Consider the following 14,981-nt stretch of genomic DNA (forward strand, 5'->3'; position numbering starts at 1 on the left):
GTCATGTACAGCATATATATGTGGTTTTACCTTTGAACTTCTAAGCAAGTCACCTAGAAGTCTGTGAGACTAGCAAGCTGAAATGTCATCATCTATTACCGAAACCTCACAAGCAACTCTCTGCGAAGTTTGTACTCTTTCTTGTCATATTACTTACAGAGAACCAAGTGAACAATAGCTCTCAACAGCATTATTTGAAACCAAATATTTGTCATCTTCACTGACATATACTTATGGTATGGAAAAAAACGAGAAGACAACAAACCAATGCCTTTAAAAAACAGCAAAACCCATTGACTGTATCGATGTCTTGCCTTTTTAATTTTTTTTTTTTCCTCTGCAGAACTGTTGAAGGAGTTTAAGGATTACTAAAACTTCTAGGACCAGGTACCCAATCTGCTTGGAAGCTGAAATTATGTTAAAATACTGTTACATTTTCAAGTAAACTGAAGCACATGAAGAATTACAAAAGCTACCTAAAATTTGATCTGTTAGCATTTCAGTTGTGGCACCACTATGACTTTAAGAAAGAAAGGAAAATGGACAAATCTTGCCAACTGAAAATATTACCTCCATGGACAAACTGTAGATGGTGTAATCAAAACCTTTGCCAATACCCAGACTTATTTCAGAGTTATGTCAGGAGTATAAAAGGACAGACACAGGACTACTGAAACCTTCTAGAACATAGCGACCACTGGTACAACTAGAATATACCCCAAGTATCGCTAAATTATGCCAGAAACAACTGGCATAAAATGATGTGTTGCAATAATAAGGCATTTACTGCATTTAGCATACAACATTATCTGGACCAGGAGTCGACCCAATAGTGAAAACGAAAAGTGGAAATGGATCACCATGTGCAAAGTCAAGAGGGAGGGTTCAATTAGTTGAGGGTTGGTTTTGTTGTTGCTTTGTTGTGGTTTGTTTTTTATTCCTCAGAACAGTATAACACAAAGATCCCATTACTTATTCTTGGTTATATTACCACCTTGGTGCTAGGGTCAACAACAGTGACATTTATATCTTTCCAAATTTCTGATTACAGTATTGTCCAAGGTCACCATTAGAAGAGGGAGGCAACACAATGACACAGAGGCAGAAAACACACAGAAACAGACTTCATTCTAGGAAGAATCGGGCAAGATATTCCAAAACGATTCTACTGATTTTTCACAGGAAATAAAATACTTGGAATTATTTATCACCTCCATAATTATTTTGTACTCACCACTAGTTCTGAACTTGTCTGAAAAGTTTCAATGTAAACTGAATAATGCTGGTTGTTCATCTGGTTTAAGATTGCTGTCATGCATGCCACAAAATGACTCTGAAAGAAAAACAGACAGAAAACATATGCAGATCACTTAAGATATTTGATTGTATTCTTTCTAAAGTCGAACTACTCTAAACGCCTAAAAAATCCTTTTATGTATGTAAAAATAAAATAATATTCAAGCTTTTGCAAGCCCAGATGAAAGAAACATACTAAGATCTTGAAAACGATAATTCAAAAGCTACCCTGACAAGGGGTAGGCTCTGGTGAGAAAGCTGCATCACTTATGAAACACTGCATGGAAACACACATTGTGACAAGAAAACTCTCTATATAAAGTACAACTCAATATTATCTTAAGTCTCCTAAAAGGCATGTGATGTTGCCCAGGATTCTTCCATCAGGAATTCATAGGAAGAAAATATATTAGCATCAACATTTTCTAATCATTCTAGAAACATAGGCTGTTCTCAGGAAGAAATATTGCAAGAAAGGATATTTTTTACATTCTCCAGGTGTTTAAGTAGCTATTACAGAACTCCGTAAAACTTCTATAGAATACTATTACTTTCACCTCTCAAAACTTTTCAAACTTCCTCAAAAGGGAATATTTTACTTTTCTCAATTCCTAAAGCAGAAATGCTGAAAGATATAAAATTATTTATAATCCTAGGTTTTCACTGCAATTTACTGAAAGTCACAAAGACATTTTTCTCTCAAGCAATAATAGTGAGCTTAATGATTTGCAGTTTTCCTTTAAGACAGTGAAGAATCCTCCTTATTGATGCCTTATAATTTGCTGAAATTTTAATTATTGTTTTAAAAGTGAACCTGCTTTAAAGACTTTGATTATATTAAAATAAGAGACTATGAAGTAGATGAGTATGCAAAATAATTTTCTAGATTTACTTGGATCTTTTCATCATACTGGTTTAGAACTGATAAAAGGGACTCCCCAGCCCCTCTGGCCAGAATTTAATTTCCACCTGGTAGTGATCAGATTCTCTGTTTAACTCTGATTCACTTTATACTTCTGTTACATCAGAAAGGCAACAAAGGCACACATTACCAAAGTATCAGCTGCAGTTTGTCGTACCCAACCATTTTGTCTACCACTTAGACAAGGGAAGCCGCCTTTAACTTCAGGTTATGGCCACTAGAGGTCTTTTACTTTCATATGTTAGCTGCTGTTCAGTTTGTACTGCCTTTTTTTTTATTTATTTATTCCTACGTGAGCAGACCCAGCACACTTCTTGCATACAAACAGTGAAAATTACAATATAAAGGACCTATTATACCTTCTTTTGGAGTAACATTAGTGCTAGTGAGAGGCTTGCCTACTTTTTAAGACTAAGAAGACACATTTTCTGCAGGTAAACCAAAAGCTTTCAGGTAAGGAATCGTGTGTTCTCGGGTACCGATGCTCTTCTAAAAAGAAATGCTGGTTTTCCTGCTGTAGTAGTTCACTTCTACAGTTATGGATCAGACAAATTTTTCTGTGATGTAAAATGTATAGCTGAAAGTATTAATGAATTGCAGAGGACTCAGTGATGAAATTGTATGGGGTTTTCTTCTGATGTCTTGATTTTGAAAAAAAATTACTGACAGAAGTTAGAGAACTGTACATGAAAAGCAGCTTGTATTTTTAGTAGTTAAACATTTGCCACAGAATGCCTTTCTATCCTCATGTTAAATAATCACTTCTTAAAATAAGCAGCATTTCTTCACAAGCATTGCATAGATGTATTATGTTGCTTAAAGGCATAAAGACTTTAAGAAGGTTATTTCTTTTGTTGAAACCAACTTCTGAAATGTATCTAGCTATATCTGTGATTATGGTACAGCATGAATGCCTACTCTTAGTAACTGTGTAGGGTGATTTTAAAATTAACAGATGATATGCCTTGATTACTAAAAAGAGCCATAAGCAAAGATCACATATTGCTGGCCAGTACCTTGTACCAAACCTGTCAAATTCACATCAGCGGGAATGAATGATACATAAAAAAGAAGGTGACAGTAAAGCTGGTTTGCTACAAAAACTTCCTCCTTCATTTCCATGTAAATGTAAAGCAGGAAAATACACACTGTTTGATCTTTAATAATTTTCTTGCCAGCGATCTCAACTATTAGAAATTAACTGCTAGCTCCTTTATAGGTTAAAAGCTTGCCCCTCCCTCCTAATTCCCAAACGCCAGCAATAAAGATTTGCTTCTCAGATGCAGCCTTGGATCTTTGAAGTACTCATGCGCTCTCAGCATCACCATTCTCACTGGTAGAACTTAAGCATAATATAGGACTATAAAGAGATCAAACCTGCAAATATCACTATGTATTCACTTAAATTCTCCTATGCTGTTTAAGTACCTCTTACTAGAATGTGCAAAGAACATGAACTGCTTGCAAATACAGTAAGTTCTGCACAAGAATGATCTGTTACACTTTGAATGCAGACTGCATGCTCACTAGTCAGACCGGAGAAATTCAGAATCAAGCATCGCCTACAAACATGATAGTCTAATGCTTATGATTAAAAAATTTATTTCATTAAGTCAAGCATTGTGCAGAGGGATTGAATAGTATAAACAAGGTTGTGGCAGAGAAGGTGAAGTTATTCAGATAGAATCCTAACAAGTCATTTCAGCTGTGCTTAGGCTTGTTAGGATTTATCCTGTGAATTACAGCAGAAAAGGTTGATTAGAACTAGGTCAAATGTATAAAAAAGTAAATGTATTAAAGTAAACACTTGACTGATGAGAGGATACTAACAGAAAAATTGACAGAAATAACTCTGAATACACTGCACTACTATGAAGAGATCTAACAAAACGTATGTTTTCCAACTTAAAAACATTCATTTCCATTTAAATGTAAAAAAACCCAGAACAGAAACAGCACTGAATTCTAATTTTTGAATTAACCAGTTGGCTGACAGCCTTTCAAAAAATGGGTAAAGAAATAAGGAAATTGATAGTATGAACATTGCACTTCTATCAGGAGCAGGAACATAAGTAAATAGGTAGTCAAATGAAAAAGAGACAGAGGAGAAAGTGTCTCAGGAAACATTCAAACTCCCTGTTCACTTAAAAAAAACCATAATTAACATCAAATTTAAATGAACTGTAATGCTGGCTCCTTTAGTATAAACACTGCAAAATAGTGGCTAAGGTAAAAGAAATGCTGTTTTGGTTGAGTATATACAAAGCACATCAAAAGGGATCATAGATGTATAGTCTGTAAAACAAATAGGGCTTTCTAAGGTCAAGGGGAAAGAATGCGGAATCTTTTCCACTGTTGTTAAAGTGCGTATTAGCTGTGGATGCAACACGTATAGGAAAAGAAACATCTGAAAAACATTAGGGTCATATGAGTAAGATGACAAACTTCAACACCTAGCAACTAAATCCCAGCATACTTTATAATAGCAGATGGTGACAGGTTGCCGTAGTAACTTCAAATAATACTAGCACCACAAGAATAAATAAAGCAAATGCACTGGAAAAAACAAACAGCAACAGAAATAGCATAGAATGAAGCCACACTTTGATTCTAATCTAGTGGAAGTATTTCAGTGGCTGTAGGGTGGGTAATCTTCATGCAGGTGTACTTCTGGAAGGACTAAGGAGGATATATATTTCATGTAGGCACTTAAGTAACATTTATCCTCATTAATAGAGCGCTTTACCAACATAGAGCCCGAGTGTAAGTATATAATCATACGTACATCATTAAAAAGCAGACAAAACAGAAACATGAATAATTCCTAATAATTCAAAGACTTCTGAAGGCCAAAGATTATGTAGTTATTTTTATATTCCCTTTTTAGCAGAATACTGGATGTTTTAAATGCTCGTTTTACTTACCCTCACAATTAATGTAAGGTAGGAGGACTCCTTTACACACCACCATCCTCACAATCTCTAACCCTATATTCACTAATGATGGTTTACATTTGATTAATGCACAGTTTTCTGTATTGGGCAAAGAATCTTATCCAGAAGATCAAACTTTTTTTGTGGTGTATGAAGCAACCATACTACATAGATTAGATTTAATTCTGAACTCCCTTTCAGGTTAAGCCAGAAGTTTCAAAACTCATTGTATCTTAGTGACAGTAATTGGAAAAATGGTGCACATAAAAAGGGTGACCAAGAATTTCTACAGACCAAACAGTTCTCTTTTTTTTTGTTTAGAAACAAGTGCAAAAATCTTTCTGGAGAAAAAGTGATAAATATGTTATCTTTAATGTAATTAAAGAAAAGCTAACCAATCAACTGTTTCAATCTAATGTTTAGATTCATCAATATTTATGTTGTAGCACAAGCACATAATTGAGAAGGCCTCTCAATATACTGTTTTCACAGAATTATTGAGTCATTGCACCTGTTTAGTATCACGAGCCAAAGAGCAACATAATTACCAGAGAAGTATGGAAGATGCTCAGTGATGCCATGAAGAGCCACAGTGGTTTGAAGTCACAGTTCCTCAGAAAACCACACTAAACCTTGGCAACTGTGGCATATGTAGAGGGTAGCACAAACATCTTTATCATATTATGCAAACACTAAACAACAGCACTCTGAAATGAAAAAAATAAGCAGAATTTGAAGTGACCTGCTAATGTAGTTCTGTTTCTGCTCCAGAAATAGATGTCACTGCCAATGCATGTGCTGTCCTAAACTGTACTGTTTCTAGCTGTAAAAGCACAAAAATGTAAACATTAGAATAGGCTGCCATGCAACAACCTAGAGCATTCATCAGACGCATAGAGTACATCTGAAATGGGAAATAGCTCCTAATTCACACATTAATTTTCCATTTATACATTCATGTAGTTCATTGGTTCTGTCGTCTTGTCTTATAGCTGACTGAACAGAAGCTTAGGCATCCTGTTTCTACATCTTACTGACAGCTTTTGATTTCTGACTGAAAACATGCCGGGCTGTTTTAGCTTGTTCTACTGTTTTCTTTACATTCATATGATTTAGCCAAAAGGATATACAACTATAAAAACAGCAGACTACCAGATGGAAAAATACAGGACAATTTTATAACACAATGAAATAGTAATAGCAGCTGCTCTGTAAGATTTAAATTCCAAGTTGGACAATCAAGGCAATTTCAAAATTATTTCATTTAAGACCTTTTTCAGACAGATAAAAGCAGTAAGACAATGGTTTATGGTATGACAAAAGTAGCATGATTTTTTAGAATACATCCCTTGCCATCTATTTTTATTTATTTATTTTTAACTTTGCATTGATTTCCCAGCAATATTCCAAAAAGATTTTTCATTCTTTGCAATGTTTTTGCTGCTGCTGGGTTTTGTTGTGTGCTTGGTTTTGTGCCATAAATCCACTCCAGAACTTCTACTACAGTCTCTGGCTAGGATTAACGCTCTACTGTAATAGAATTAACTTGTGCTTAAGTCTGTCCTCAAACACAGTTGTGTAATTTACTACTTTTCCCAGAATATTAACATTGTGTTCATCTTCAAGGTGTATGTAGAAATAAATTATGGATAACATTATCTAGTATGACGTGAGAAGGCAATCATTTGGAATGAGCAATCATTGCTTGAAAACTGAACTAGCTTGTCCAGAGCACAGTTACAAAAAACTCATCTCTTTCACCTGCTCACTTAACCACTGCTGTCCACACTCCCAATCTCAGCTCTGCTGTGTCAGGCGAAATCTTCCATCCTTGCCTTTAAGGATCTATGTACCTTCATGCTGCCTCTCTTCCCTCCTCCTCTGCAATCCACTAATTGCTTCACCACAATTCTTTAGCTAGTTTCCAGACTGGTCTCACAGACCAGAAGAAACTTCCTGCCCTGGTACGTAAGATATCCACTGAGAATCCCAAGTATCCTGCTGCTGTCAAGCTGCTTATTTCACTAATTTCTTATTCAAAGTGCCATTCCATTTCCCTGTTGCCACTAAACCAGATGGTCAGTCAAGTTGGCAAAGCATGTCTTGTCCTGCCAAGTGTCCCAGTGCACTCATTGCCATGTTAAAGATGATGCAGTCAGTATTCCATAGAAACAACAGCAGCACACACACAAAATACAAGCAAAGAATAAGATTAAAAGTATTATCCCCGGATTATTTACTGCAGAAAAGCTTGACAAGTCTCTTGCATTTAAAACGACTGGAAACCAAACAGGGAACTTGAAAGAAGTGACACAATGGCTGGGATGGCTGGAGCTAGTCCCCTGCCCAGAGGTGTAATACTTAGCAGCAGAAAAACCCCAGAGGCGATTGCCAACTATGTCTGACTGCAATGCAAAACACACTGCCTGCAAGGGAGAGCAACAACTGGGTCGAAAAGGGTAGAACTGAGCAATTTAAGTTCATTAAAGTGCAGTAACATCTTTTATTTCTAAGCCATATATTTTGAATTTACACATATTGTGAAGATGAATGTCTTGAATGCTGATTCACTTCCTTAAAACTAAACAGAGCCACCTCCTGTATTCCCAGAACTAAGTCACCCTTTAATTGATTTTGTTCTTTTTCAGCTGCACTCACTGAAGACAGAAAATTAAATTAAACTTCAACTACATGATCAGAGATGAGACTAATATAATATATTTGTGAATGGTTAAAACAAAGCTTTATCATAATAGTTCTGCTTAAAACTGCTGAAAATCATATAGCTCCAGAAACTTTCCTCTTGCTTTTAAATTGATCTTACAAAGAAAATAAGGCCCAATAAAAATAATTTTCCAACAACTCGCATCCATTACACTAACAAATCTACCAACTGTGTATGTTTAGGATTAATTATTAGCAATCTCTAAGGAATCCATCAATCCATTTTATTGTAAATTATGTAAGATTTTATTTTATTATTTCTTTTTGAGCAATAGCACAGTTGCACTGGAGCTTCCAAAAAAACAATGTTTTTTGTCACCAGGCCATCAAAATCCCACCAAATCCTGAAGATATTAATGGAAAAACCTTTAACTCTGCTTAGTACCAGACATTCCTGTGGAAGAATAAATATTGGTTTTGTCAAAGTACATGCAGTGCAGTATTGAAACATTTGCAAACGCCAATATGCAGCCATCTCTTAGGCTGAGATTAAAATCAGCAATGCCTGACCTGGTTGATAACCCTTCTGCTAGGTCAGAGTCTGCCCTTTACTGAGGCATAGCTAAGCAAGCGATAAGATCCAAGATGCTGAGAAATTAAAATTAAATTTATTTAAAATCACTATTCCTCTTTTAGCAGCTGTAACAACCATATAAACTTTTATGTGAGGAGCCTGGTACTTTTTCCTGATATTTTAAATGTACACTAATGCTAAAGTGCTTTTAATTTGGCAGTTCTAATTGTCATTTGTCCCCTTCCACATTAAGAGCATTGTATTGGTACTCTGGTAATTTCTTTAATGTTGTAAAAAGAACAATAAAACCAGACTGGAAACTATATGAGTTAATAAGCTACTGTTGTATTGATAGCTTCTTTGAAAGATTAACAATTTCTCTTTACCTCCGTATTTTAAAATTGTTTTGACTACTGTTCTTGTGGGTTGAAAGCTGTCTAACTATGGTCTGTTCTGGTCTGTGGAGGTGGTGAAGGGTAAACAAAAGACATACTCGGCATACCCTGCAAATACACATTGACTAAAGCCAGGAGAACTTTTAATGTTTTCCTTTAAAGCATTCTTTCACACTCAGACTGCCTTAAAAAAGAAGTTAAACTTGTCACTTTGTTCTTCAGGAAATTACACAAATGTTTATAAAGAGTTTTCTTCCAGGACCTAGATAATGGATATATGAAGGGGCACCAAAAAAAAATCCCAAAACATCCAGAACCTTTCACAAGGATCCTCAAGATTCTGGTAACAAAACAGTTGAAAGAAAAGGAGATGCAGAAGTAATTGCCCTGAAGCTGCCCTGTTAACTCCATTGTTCACCAACACTACCATGGCAAAGGGACTCTCACCAGAATAATGTTGCTCTCCACTTTTTCACAGCTACAGTAGGGGAAAAGAGAAGAACTGAAATAGATTCAAGCATGCGTATAGACAGGAGCGCCAATACAGATATGAATTTACCCACAGAGTTTAAAAAGAATTCATACTACATCAACTGACATTGATGTAAAATGTATCCAGTCTGCATAAATGGGGACTTTTCCATCATGGAAGGAAGATGTACTGACATAAATCTTGGTTAGTGTAACACAGCACGTATGCAATTTCATATAATTTTCTAACTATATAACTCCTACACAGGATAAAATACTATACAGCTTTTAAAGCCAGGTAGGTTGTGGAAAGGTGTTATATGAACTTCTTTATATTCTTCTGTCAAGTTGCTACTCTCTGTCACAGATGAAAACAGGGACAAAGTGCACAGAAATAACATTTTCATTTTAAAGTAAAATCAAAGGACTAACTAGCAACTGTTAGAATAGTTTTATTTTGTATCTGAAATATGAAAAATATTTAAATTATATCCATGATGAGTTTATATTAGGTTCTCAATTTTTATGTAGTAGTGGGTTCCACTTCTAAACATGAAAAAATCTTGGAGTGTGGTTAGCAGAGTAACTGGCTAAAAAAAGAAAGTTCCTAGCAAAAAAAAAAAAAAAAAAAAAATCTTTCTAAGATAGAGAGCTTTTCATATTGAATCTTGGGTAAGTTGGTTAATAGAAACCATAGGGAATACTCAATGAAAAAAGAAAACCCCATGGGAAAACATGTATAGACATGGAAGGATAAAACTTCAAAAATTACAGATTGTGCTTCTAGTGGGTATTCTGCAAACTACTGCCAAATAAGCATCCTTCTTAGGTGTGGCTCTTTTTAAGGAGTGCCACTTCTAAGATGTCCCAGTTGATTTAGTTTCAGTTATAGTATCATAGAAACAAAGAATCCTGAAACTGTGATACTAAAGAGAGAAACTTACCAAAATAGCATTGTCTGCACCAATAATTTGTGCACATGCTAATCTCTTCTGGAGGGATTGTGTCATACTAACACATTATACCTGGGCTCTGGCAGGATAAGGAATACTCCTTTAATAACTCTTTGCACCAGCTCAGTGAGAGCTGAATTTATTATGTACTTACTAGAAAACTAGGATGAAGATGGGAGTAGAAATTTCTTTGAATAACTAAATCAAGGAATATGCTTATGCTCCATGAGTAGGGCGACTGTCCCTTAGTTGCTCAATGACTGCAGTCTAGGAGCCTCCAAATCCTAAAACTACAATAGGACAAGACTGAACTGTTCAAAATGGGCCACTCAAAGTTCATGTGCATTTTTTCCACCCCTCTTCTCCCTTCATTCCCACTAAGCAAGGCCAAAGAAAAGTCACACAAGGCCAAAACACTGGCCTTACTTCCCACATTGGTGCTTTTTTTTTTGTAACACATATAAGCATGCTCAAAGGCGACACCTCTGCTACCTTGACATTAAATCCTTCTGACAACAAATGATATCCTCATTCTGAAATTCATCTCACACACAAAAAAAACTTCAAACATAAATCCTCCCCAGAATAAATGGTGAATATAGATATAACAGCACTGTGTTACAACAGGTCTTCCCAAACACAAACTGATTTTCAAACTTTTTCCAGCATTTTAGCAAACACGAATATCAAAATATTTTGTGGTGCCATATGAACTGCTTCAGAGGATGACAACTATATGCCAAAGAGACACTTCTTTCTTTGTGTTGCTTTACTACCGAAACATTCAGTGCTATTTGCAGTGATTTTTTTATTTTTCCTAATCACTAAACTGGGATTTCATCTAAATAGATTGTCCTGCTAACAAACCAGGGTGCTAACACCTTCTCCTGAACCTAGCAAACAGAGAAATAATGAGTGTAAATAAATGTTAGGGAATTGCATTCCTAGCAGAAAACAAACAAAATCAGAATCACACTCATATATAAACAGACTTTATCAATGAATCAGAGTGCCAGCAAAATGGCATATATGAAAAATATAATTTGTTATGCCTCTGATATTTAGTGTATGTATCTCCTACACAGTCTTATAAGGCTCTTATTTTTATGATTAGTCGCTGCAATACAGAATGTGTGGGAGCATCAGTATATATCTAATGACACATATAGAAAAAAAGATTATGATTAAAAATATTGCTATTAGATTTAATAGCAGTTTCAGAACTATACTACTGAAACTGTTCATAAAAGCTTATTAGGTCATGGTATGTAGAATCATCCTTACTATACCACTCCATTGAAATGATACAAAAGGACCTGTTTATGAAGCAAGTCATTTTTTGTCATTTTAATTTCGTAACGGATACACTATACAATCACCTCTATAGAACTGAAGGACAGAACAAGCATTTGGTAGATGCTATACCATCACATATTCAAAAGAATTTTCAAGATATTTTAAGAGAACTAATCTCTTGACAACATCATTATGTTATGTTTTATAAACAAATTATTTTCTCATTTAAGTTAGCATAAACCCATTGAGCTGAATGCTACATTACAGCTTCCTAAATCTGTATCTTGTGATCTATTATGTTGTTCCTTTTCAAACAAAGCCCTCTCAGAATTATGGTTGCAACCTTACAATATTAAGAAAAAGAATTTGGAAAACTAGGGGTGATTCACATGCTCTTATTTAACTTCAAAGGGGAGTGGAATCAAATTTCCCATTTAGATCATTATGAGTTTTCAAGGTGTGTTTTATTAAGAAAAAAAAGTAATTTGTTCTGCTCAGTTTTTATTTTCAAGGCTACTGCTAATATTTTATAGCTTAAAACAGAACTTACTAGGCTGCAGAGCTTAATGCCAGGAATTCAGTAGCGTAGAGTACTTTTTCTTAAAAAAAAAAGGAAGACAGCACAGGATACTATACAGTCTTTCCCACAGAATTTCTTATATCTAGAAAACATGTTGCAAAAAGCATTTACTACTATACTAAGGCCATTTATGTTTTTTTAAATGGTACTGTAGTCATGTAAGATAAAAGTGACTTTTATTTAATCTCTCCTTGGTACGATGTCCTGACCTCTGAGATTGCTAAATACAATAAACATTGAAATATTTAAATAATTTTAGCAACTAATTACAAATAATTTGTAAAAAATGCAAAGACAAACAGGAGTTTACAACCAAACAAGAGGAGAAAGAATATCGTATATATGGCATCAATATGATGCCAAATGAATAAGGCAATACAGAATGAGCAAATTTGAAATACAGGAACAGCAGTGGAGCTCCCTTACCCCTTCCAGATTATCATAAAAATCTAAATGACAATGCTGCAATTAGAGAGTTCCAGGACATTAGGTCAGACTTAGCAGGTTGTACAGCTCAAGTCACAGATGCTCTGGAAGAACAGAGTAATCAAGCGTGAAAACAGGAAACCAATAATATAGTCACCAGGATTTTGGAGGAGAGAAAAAAAGAACTTGCATTCTATTGAATTCAAGAACATACTATTCAGGATTTCACAGCACTGTGCAGGGAAGAGGTTCTTTGGTGGCAAAGAAACCGAAGAAAAATGTGTAGGATATGGACAGTGGGCTGGCAGAGTACTTCAGACTGGCCACTGTTAGCAGCTGAAAAAAATGCCAAACCTAGCCCTTGTTCAAATGCATTTCTTTGTTGCTGGCTCTTCCTCCTTTATCACTGGTGTTCCCCACAGGTTTGGGGAACATCAGCATTTCAAGACAAACTAATGGAGGAAACAACCTAATGTACAAGCCTATGTAGTATCAGGGAGACATGCAAAGTATATGAAAATAAGTCTTCACAGTCTAGTAACAGCTAGAGAAAACTTAATTATTGCAGCAGACATAACTATGTGAATCCTATGGTACTCTGGAAGCTTTTCACAAAACAAATAATACTAGGAACACAAACATCTCTATCAACATATGAAATTTAAATAAATAAAAAAAAAGAGAAGAGGATATTCCCACTGAACTAGGTCATTCCTGTTATACAAGGATATACATGCCTTTAGGCTGCCAGTTAGACAGCCTTATATTCCTGCCTTTTAAGGCTTTTTCAGGGCTTACAGTTAGGAGAATAACATAGCAATATTGACAGATTAGACACAGCAACGTTTTTGTGGGTTCTATCAAATATTTTTTTTAAAGTGGTGTGGTTGGTTTTTTATTTAATTTTACAAGACAAAAAAACCCAAACGAAACTGAAATGCATACCTAATTATTTTTGCTAACACAATGTAAAATAAGCCAAGCTTCTCTTACAGATTCTAGGTTGCCTGCCTTGCTCAACTTTGTGGCAAGGTAATCATTTGGTTTATTGTTCAACTTTATGTGGAAAACATTGGAAAAAATGCACACCCAATCATGTCTGAAGTGAGACAAAGAAACCACGCCTACATGCTTTATGTTTTATCTGTCTTGTTAATAATGCAGGAATACATTTCAAAATTTTCATCGAATCAGACTGCTACTTACCCAAGTTAAACCTGAAGCTATTCCCAAGGAGACCTTTTACAATGAAATTATTGTTTAAAATAAAAACCAGTACAATTTTCTGACAACAACCTCACTGCAGAGCCACTAAGGCAATGTATTGTTTGTATGACACAATGAAGAAAGGAAATAACTTCTATAAAATTACTGACATCACAATAACAGGCCCCAGGAAAACATCCCAGGGATACAAAAAAAAATAAAGCTGTTCTTTATTCCAGAGACACTGAAGCAGGGCAGACCATATTACATATTATGTAGCCACTTAAGAGGAGAGATTGCTGTTTTCTTCTCCAACTCACGAGAGATGCTACGGTCATGTAAAATACTCAATTACATGGGCCATTCTGCATTCTTATGCTTAAAAGAGCACCAGAAAGTACAGGGAAAGTGACTTTAAGGCAATGTGTATTTACTTATGTGATTTACTTACCTATTACTTTTTAAGGCTTTCACATATTTCACAGCATATGAGGAACAGGACTTTCTATTAATTTGTAGAGCCTACTACATGTATTCTATCTTCCTGTCTCCTTTGAAGTTTACTGCCTTCACTTGTGGAAAGCTAATTTCAGAATACAAGATTTTTTTAAGGATACTTATTTCCATGCAGTTTTTGAGTTAACGCTTATTTCAATTCCCACATATAACTTCTGGACTTCTTCAAAATGCCAGCCTGAGTAAAGACTGAATAATAAAAAACCCAACACTGAATGACAATCAAGTGCCACACAGCTCAGGACAATGCAGATTTATTAGAGATGTCTATCAATGATTAACTTCTCTGACTATCTAATAACAACTTTGCTAGCTAAAAATAAAATTTGAATTTATACAAGTTTTAAAATCAGTTACGAGATACAGATATTAAGAAATATCTGACATGTGAAGCGGCAAAGAAACAGGCTTTTGTTTTGCCTTTGACATCACCGCGACATTTGCTTATGTTGCCCAGAGAAGCGACATGCTGTTAATTTCTTCAGCAAGGTTCAGAGCCCTTGGTGTGTTCACAGATCTTAAGCTTTCCTTTAGTGACCACATCAGTAGATCATTAAAGGATGACCTACCCTCCTTTGTGTTCTGTCCTCTTAGAAACTCAACAAGGTTAAGCATCGCCTTTCCCAAGAGGACAGCGAAATGCTTATCTACACTTTTGTCATTTTCTTTTTTTACCAGATTATTGCAGCTCTGCTTTCTGGAGGCATTCCAAGATAGACTAGGCACGAGATCCAGTTGATTCTAAGTGC

At 35.3% G+C, this 14,981-nt stretch overlaps 1 protein-coding gene across 1 annotated transcript in view; it reads right to left on the bottom strand.

Annotated features, from left to right (window-relative positions):
• Positions 1-14,981, bottom strand: part of DOCK2 (dedicator of cytokinesis 2) — a 211,599-nt gene that overhangs the window by 80,929 nt on the left and 115,689 nt on the right. Inside the window, exon 28 of the mRNA XM_009285697.1 lies at positions 1,235-1,333. Within this exon, the coding sequence (XP_009283972.1) occupies positions 1,235-1,333 (99 nt within the window). The remainder of the gene's footprint in view (positions 1-1,234; positions 1,334-14,981) is intronic.

Source organism: Aptenodytes forsteri, unplaced genomic scaffold (genome assembly GCF_000699145.1).
Source record: "Aptenodytes forsteri isolate BGI_AS27 unplaced genomic scaffold, ASM69914v1 Scaffold54, whole genome shotgun sequence".
In the NCBI taxonomy this organism is placed as follows: Eukaryota; Metazoa; Chordata; class Aves; order Sphenisciformes; family Spheniscidae; genus Aptenodytes; species Aptenodytes forsteri.